General features: G+C 42.4%; 1 protein-coding gene across 5 annotated transcripts in view; it reads left to right on the top strand.

Moving 5' to 3' along the window:
- The window catches only part of LOC116384020 (multiple epidermal growth factor-like domains protein 11), a 125,649-nt gene that overhangs the window by 39,184 nt on the left and 78,023 nt on the right, over nt 1-8,442 (top strand). For all 5 annotated transcript variants that reach the window (XM_031848294.1, XM_031848292.1, XM_031848296.1 and 2 more), the window contains exons 4-5: nt 726-827; nt 3,441-3,541. In XM_031848294.1, coding sequence (XP_031704154.1) covers nt 726-827; nt 3,441-3,541 — 203 coding nt within the window. The remainder of the gene's footprint in view (nt 1-725; nt 828-3,440; nt 3,542-8,442) is intronic.

Below are 8,442 nucleotides of genomic sequence, written 5' to 3'. Positions count from 1 at the left end.
CCCCCCCCCCCCCCCCCCCAAGCCACAAATCAAGAATCCAGAGGGTTAGCCAATAATCAAAAGCAAGAAGGGAAAAAGGTTTACTCCTGGGGACGTTGTGAGGGCCGTAAATCCACAGCGACGGTAATGTGACTGCTTGAGTGGTCTCAGCACTCAGTAAGAGCACGATGTCATCTGTGATGAGAGCAGCACAGAGTGCATGTGCTGTGATCAATAATCTCTGTGTGATCAGAGGGAACTGTGGAGATGGGTACTACCTCTGATGACTTACAGATTTTAACTTCTTGGAGCAGGAAAAACTAAATCGGAGCAGAACAATTATAGAAAATAATAACAAGGGTTTATGTCCTGTCAGGATTCTTTAAAATCCTGAAAGTTTGTGGCTTTTAGGAAAATAAAATAAAGCTTTTAAAGAATCGATGACCTTTAAACATTTTTCAGAATTAAAGCTTTGCTCCACGAGGACGCGTTCATCCTCAGATCAATAATCCACATCCTGGTGATCTCTTTTAAAAGGAGACGTTATTGACTTCTGTGATGTTTGACTTTTACAAATATTGTGTCCTCCACTACATTTCAGTTCTTTAGATCTCACCAGAGCCTCGAGGATAAATGAGAAAGAACCTTTATTTTGATGTGCGGCAGGCTGTTTATTAATGACTAATCTTTCTTCACCATTAGGACGGACGTGTTTTAATCTGTGCTTGTGTTTTCTATCCATGCAGCTATGCAGTGACTGTGCAGGAGTCTTACGCTCATCCATTTGACCAGGTCTACTACACCCGCTGCACCGACATCCTCAACTGGTTCAAGTGCACCAGACACAGGTGTGTGTTTCACCATCCTTAAACTATTAACACAAGAATTAGTCCATCAAATGTCATAGAATTAAGGCAAAATGACCAGGATTGACGCATTCAAGAGCTCAAATGAATCAGAACATTTTAAATATATTCAATTTGATGTGATACAGACAGAGAAATGGGGCAGATTCTCCCGCTCAGAGGCGAATTCACGGAAGTGTTGCGCATCTTTTTGCATTAGCTGGCCCTCCACAAATAAACAGAAAGAAACCGTGTTATTCTCAAAGCACCTGCAGACGTGAAAATCCACCGCAAACCGCATCTCAGTGCTGCTGTGCTGGTTGAACTCTTTTAAATGAGGTGATGTGCAGCAGACGATTGGTGCCGGATTGTTTACCTTTCTATGCAAAACAGACCAACTCACAAAGATCAGCGCTGAGAGACAGTCACAGTGAGATTATGTGGTGACTAAAACACATTTACACTGACAGACATTACATCACAAACTCTGTTACCTTTAAAGTCCTTCTGAAGTTTTCTTCTCAACATTTCATTTGTCGTTTTTTCTCTCGTTCTGTCTCTACAAAGAAAACATTTATATGGGGTCAGATCAGTCTCAATAATTGCAAATGCACGCAGAACGATTCACAAATACATTCCAATGCACACATAAATAAATTACGATTTATATAAATGTAAAAAAAAATCACAAATATATTTCTGCATTTGTATGTATTTCTGTGTGGATTTTTTACATTTGTTTGTGGATTTGTATGCATTTGTTTGTGGATCGCTACACATTTCTTTGTGGATTTTTGAGACTCCCCTGACGTCGCTGGATTCGCAAATGCGAATCCAGCACTTTTTTTCAACATTCTAATTGTCAACCAATCACATGAGCGCAGCACTCATCAGTGACATCTTACCATCTCTGAACTGGGACAGACTGGTTTTTGGTGCTTTAAACTTTACTGCATAACATTTATTCAGCTGATGCTTTCATCCAAAGCGACTCCCAAGTGCATTCAACCACGTGGGTACAACCCAAAAAACTGCGAAAGTCTCAGAGACATTTCAAGTCTCTTCGCGTCTCAAACGCAGTCTGTCAAACTTCTGTTGCTGGAGCTCCGTCAGTCACCAGAGTCTACTACCCAACGCCGGCAGTTCAGCTCCGTCTGATGCGGTCGTTTTGATGAGCGACCGTCGGCGTACCGGCTTTAATGACCACATTAAGCTTTATAGCCACCAGTTTAGCTCCTCCGGCTAAGAGCTGAGTCATTGATCTTAAGATGAAATGTCAGACAACAGCCACCGCCCTTGAATGACTGGGAGAAACTCCCTTCAAATATGTAAAGGTGCGATGTGTAACATCTGGCCAACCTGCTCCAAACAAATAGTGGGCAGCGTTTCACCTCAACTACCGAGGTCCATACAATCTACATTTACAGCCATCAGTTATAAAAGAGAAGAGAAACTACTAACCAACCAAACTGCTGAAACTCTGAGAGACTGTCTTATAATCTCCACGTGTGGCATCGGCTTAAAGTGAGCGTTGATAGTTTGTTTTTGGACTAAATCATATTATAGTTTTGTCCTGCACGCCATCAGGAGACTATTTTGCCGGCAGGAGAGCGAGCGACAGCTCCGGGAGACGTTCGGTTAGCGGTTAGCGGTAGCAACTCAAATTCAGCCAGTCTGTCCCTGTTCAGAGTCACTGATGACCTCTGACCTTTTCTAATAACTCACAGTGGTGAGCGCGATAGCGGCCTCGAGTAATGAATGGAATGGTCTTTAAATGGCGGCCAGTGGTTGTGGCTAAGTGGATTGCAGGGCCGTCCTTCAATCAGAGGATCGGCGGTTCGATCCCCGGCTCCACTTAACCCCGAAATGTCTCCCGTAGCTGTGCCTACGGTGTAGAAATGTGATAGAATCTGAATTGTAAGTCGCTTCGGATAAAAGCATCGGCTAAATGACTGTAATGTAATGAAAAACCCCAACGCCCAGAGTCACAGTGGGCTGGTGGAGCGCTTGGTGGAGCGCTTGGTCTAACCGGTTTGCTGATCAGACCCCCAGTGATGCGGTTTGCACTGGCTGAATTCGAGTTGCTACAGACGCTGCCTGGAGGTCCAAAGTGGTCTCCTGGCGCCGTGGAGGACCAGAGAAACATACAAGTCGTTCTTCTGGTTTCCTCCTCTTTGTATTTAATCCGATAAACAAACTATCTGCACCTTCAACGTGACAGAGCTCAGCTTCTTCCACCTCTCGTGGATGCTACAGTGACTCACTACCTCCTCTCCAGGTCACAAGTGGTATTACAAGACAGGACGGGCCACGGCTAGCTGCTTAGCATGCTAATTCCAGGAGATAATCTCTGCCACACAAAACATAGAAGTCTTTGACATAAACGTCAACACTGCAACCTCAGTCTGTTGATGATTAGTTAATTTGTCAAAAATGTTTTTAAACTAAAATTCTGCACGGATCTCACAACCATTGCACCTTTAAGTGTCTCTCACTATTCAGAAGTATCGTGATGTTTATGTTTGTTTTTATAATGCAGCACCACAAATGCAGTTGTATTATTTTAATGGACTTTGTGTGTGTGTGTGTGTGTGTGTGTGTGTGTCTCGTGTACAGGATCAGCTACAAGACGGCGTACAGAAGAGGTGTGAGGACGATGTACAGGCGGCGCTCTCAGTGCTGCCCAGGCTTCTATGAAAGTGGAAACCTTTGTGTTCGTAAGTTGCGTCGATTCCTCTTTTCTCCTTTTGAGCTAAACACGATTATTTATGAATACAAACTAGACAATAAGATGATGTTGTGCATAATTGTAGTCTTTAACAAATAGGGTTTGTTCAATTGTATGATAAAGATCATTTAATTGCTCTTTAGAATTTCTGCTTCTTGCTCGACAACATGAAGCAAGTACGACAAGTACAGCAGGCTGCTCATTGCAGAATCTAAAAAATACGATATTAACATCCGGTTTTATTGCACACGTATAGAGAAGTTTCACTAATGATCCGCTCTCTAACGCACTCAAAGAGAGGAAGGTGGTGCATCATGAGCCTTGTGGTGTTGCTAGGATTGTGTTTGCAGCGCGAGTGTAAGAATGTGGACCAAATCAACTGAAAGACCGCTGCTAACACTACCTACATTTACAGCTGCATTCATCATTATTATTGTATTTCTTTGTGGTCACATAAAGGCAACGAAACAAGCTAAAAACACAGTCAGATAGCGTCTAGATTTCTCATTTCGAGTTGTGTCTCCATCCACCTGACAAATTCAACATGGCTTTCTTTTTAGCTTTGGTTTGGGTTCATTTCCTTCATGCGCTCGTCTCTGAATGTGTCTGCTGTCTACAGCTCAGTGTGTTCATCCGAGCTCTCTCTCTGGAAACGAGGCTGGCTGGAGAACAGTTGTGAATGTGTGAACCAAAACAATTAGCTCAATGTGTGTGTAGAGACGAGAGGAATGATTCTCTGTGGGTTCGTCACTACCAACCCACAGTTTTTGAAGGCTAAGCGCTAACAAATATGGACTGAAGCAGATATTTTCTCAGATAAAGATGATGGAAATGACGCATATATACATACATGATTCGTCTGTCTTTTATAAATACTTTTGGACTTTACAACGCGGTGGAGTTTCTGAAAATGTTTGGATCACATGAGTCTGAAACAATCGCAGCCACAGCTGGAATCTATCATTTTACATACAGTACAATATTACTACTATTAATGAAGCCTGCTCTCTATCTGCAACTGTGCAGAAACGTAATCAATTTAACAAAAAAGAAGCTGCTCAGCATCAAATATTGATTTTAAATTTGAATGTCAGCGTTATGAATGAAGCTTCCAACTATTCGCTGAAGCAGACACACAGTTAACTCATCCATCGCTTTCAGAAAAATATTGATTTGTGCAGTTTTTAACAGTGAACAGCAAACAAACAGATGTGTCAGATGTGTCTAGTTATAATAGATGTAACGAGAAAACAAGGCACTCGTGGCAGCCAATCACAATAGAACATTCTCCATCACCGTAGTTTAATGAGACGTGAACCCAAAGAACTGACATAACTCACCTTCTGCCCAGAAGAAAGTAATAATCCACATTTAATCGTCAGCGTATAACAAATGTATCTTATGACCACTTTGCTTCTTGTTAAGTTCTGTGCTGCTGGAAGACACACAGCTCTTCATTTTTCTGTGTAACCGACAGCAACACAGATCTGAGCTGGAGGTGTGTGACATAACAAAGATATAAAGACCGAATAAATGAGTTCACATTCGGACTGAGCGGCAATTTAGCTTTTTATTCATGAGGATTTATCACACGGGTCTCTTCTTCTACATGTGAAGGTTACGGTGTTCTTCTAATGCTGTGAACTCACATTGTGTTTGATGAAAAGGCAATAAACACAAAGCCAGCGCTGTTGTTTCCTTCAGACGGCACTAACTCCAGAATACAGAATGTCTCTGCAGCAAACAAAACCATTTTCCTCTGAATTGTTATTTTCAAACTTTTTTTTTTCATTCACTTAATACACAAAGTTTTCCAGGCTTGTTAAAATGTGCAGTGCATCTTGTGGAACAGTGATTCAATCTTAGTCGTTATCTCTTCACTTTGCGGCCGGGCAGTTATCTATAAATCTGCTGCTGGAGCTGTCAGAGGCACATCAATCCGGCTCCGGCTCAAAGTGGATCCATTGCTGCTCAAAGTTTTAACACAGAGAGCTTTGAAATCAGCATAAACAGAAGGAAAAGATAGAAACGTGAAAAGCTCCAAGCAGGTTTTGTTCTGACATGGAGTTAGATATCTCTTCACACTGAACAACCTCAGCTTCATTCTGCAGATATGTTGTTTGAACACCAGCGTGTTCTCTGGTAAACCAGCCGATGGCTTTCTTCCTTCACTTTGAGTAAAAGAGGCCGTTTATCTCTGTGCTATTGGTCCCATCGGCCTCATAAACAGATGAGCTTTATTGGGATGTGATGATCTGTAGTTGGAGAAGTTGGTCAGCGAGATAAAAACACCAATATTTCTCGACACAGTTCTTTTATTTTGAAGCTCGTTTTAAGTTTTTCTTTCCTCAAAGCCAAAGAAAAACACAAGTCTCACATCAGACATCAGATGATTAGTCGGAGCAGATGAGACGGCAGATGTTCAGTCAGAGATACGACACAAACCTGTGACTCTTTATCCAACTGTAAACCAGCCTTCAGCTGCTGTTCTTAATTGTCAGAGAAGCACTTCTCTCACATATCTATTTATCTCATCACATCTGATACGACTCACAAACCGTCCTCAGACTATTAGAACGGTTGATTTAGGCTGTTTTTTATTGGGTTTTATCTGCCGCTGTGTCTGTGTTTTTAATACTCTGAGCTGCTTGGACACGTTAACGTACTTTAGTTGTTGAGTTATTACCGACATCCCTTAAACATAACGTTAAAATGTCAACAATGTTGTTTTGTGTTATGCTCCGTTAATCTGAGCTCAGAAACTATTTATCTGAGAGCTTCTCTTTATGAATTTATGCACATAAATGATGCTTTTTCTCCATGACTGCTGGGCTCATGGTGACATAGTGGAGTATATATTATACTGAACTGTTGTTTTTCCTCATCAATACTTTGAATATTACGTAGCGAAAGAAATTGCGTGATCAATCAGTCACATTGTGCTGAACAGGTTAAGTTGTATTGTTATATCTACTAGAAGGCTCCATTGTCGGAACCAAGAAGACAAACTTTATTACTCCTTTCAACCTCGACAAAGATAAATATCCACTTCTTCTGTTCTTACCTTTCACAATAAAAGCCCTAGACATGTGATATATATCCTAGGCAAGTATTTCACATTTAGGTGCTGTGTATTCGTCAAACTCCCGCTGTGTGAAGGCCTTTAGGCCTCGTCTGCACCTGTACAGATGTTTTGGCCTCTCGTCCACACAAACAGAGATTTAGAAAACGCCTTCTAAGGTGTAGATTTTTAAGAACTCTGTTTACTTTCTTCCTGGCTGGACGTGTAAAGTCACGTCTTAACATAACTGAGGGTTTCACTTCAACAACAACCAACAAAGATCAGTGAAGCAGATCTGAACTAAACCTGCAGACTCTGTTGGTTTGTGGACTGATGTTTTGAAGCCTCGAGTTCGGCGTTTTGGCCGTCGCCATCTTGGCTTTTTGCAACCAGTGAACAGGAAGTGACCATATCTGGACTGAGGAGGAGTGACGTAGAGACGCCGTATATACGTCTCTGGTAGAGACCTGTCAATCACCGTGTAGCCCCGCCCTAAAGCGTCCCCTGCTTTATGGTCTGTGTGACTCTAAATGGACCATAATGTACTAAATGAACATCATGCTGTATTGAAGAAGACTTGAAACTAGAGATTGAGACCATAAACTCATGTTTACCATGTTTACTGAGGTAATAAATCAAGAGAGAAGTAGAGTCATCTTCTCATAGACTTCTATACAACCAGAGGAGTCGCCCCCTGGTGGACACTAGAGAGAATGTTTTTCTAAATTAATTGTATTTTTTTCTCACAAAATTCTAAAAAGGGACCAATAAGAGTATCAACAAGGAACCGAACCGATAGTGTATTGATGAGAGTACTGCATCGATAATATCCTAACAATAACCATCCCTAGAGTAGACGAGGCCTTAAAGTTCCACAGAGTTCTTAGTTCCTCCAAAGCACAGCTGCGGTGAACGTTGGTCCATGCCGGTACAATATTTGCGTCTGACTTAAATGTGTTTTTTTCACAGACTCCACAGGAAACGTTAGTGTTCAGCGTCTCACGGAGAAAATAAATGCACTTGTATCTTGAAAGGACACGTAAACCTCTGTCCTCTTTCATTTTGCCTCCAGCCAGTTAGATTTAGTGTAAGCACATCGGCTGTTTAGTGTGTAACGGGATTAATCTTCACAGAAATGTTCAGGCTCAGACTACCAGCTGGTTTTCATGTGACAGCGGTTGAAGTCTTGTTGGCAGTAAAATAAGATTCTTATGCTCTTTAGAGAACGAAAAAACAACAACAACATTCTCTGTTCTGTCCGTCCACCTGCAAGCAGTGAAGCGAAATATCATCATTCAAACCGGACAGAAAACGATGTTTTGTGAGAGACGGAGAGAATTTCTTCCCTTTCCTACCCGGTCGTTATCTCATGCCGGTATGCCTTCCCCGATCCGGCAAAGAGAAATCAATTATCCACCCTAGATGGTAAATTGTATGGGGCAGTGTTGCCTTTTCTTATTGAGGAGAGAGGAGCTGAATGGCTTTTCCTGAGGGGGTTGAGGAGGGTGAATAGGAGCGCATTGTGTGTCTTTATTCAACATCTGCTTGTAAACAACTTTATTAGATTCCCCCGGGGGGGAGGCCGAGACAAATAACCCTCGACTCTATAGTGTAGCTCGCTCCATCGCACAAACGCACGCACACGCACGACCTCGCGCTCCCGTTGGTCGAATAGTTTGAACGCCGGAAGCTAATTCCTCAATGTTAACTAGACGCCTGCCTGGCTGGCCAACGTTAACGGGCTGGGACAGGTCTTTTGTTGTGTGTTATACAGACTGAGCTAATTCAGGGTGTGTGTGTGTGTGTGGGGGGGGGGGGGGGGGGGGGGG

Source organism: Anarrhichthys ocellatus, unplaced genomic scaffold, assembly GCF_004355925.1.
Source record: "Anarrhichthys ocellatus isolate YVR2014 unplaced genomic scaffold, GSC_Weel_1.0 scaffold8, whole genome shotgun sequence".
In the NCBI taxonomy this organism is placed as follows: domain Eukaryota; kingdom Metazoa; phylum Chordata; class Actinopteri; order Perciformes; family Anarhichadidae; genus Anarrhichthys; species Anarrhichthys ocellatus.
This window is presented reverse-complemented; position numbering and strand designations above follow the sequence as displayed.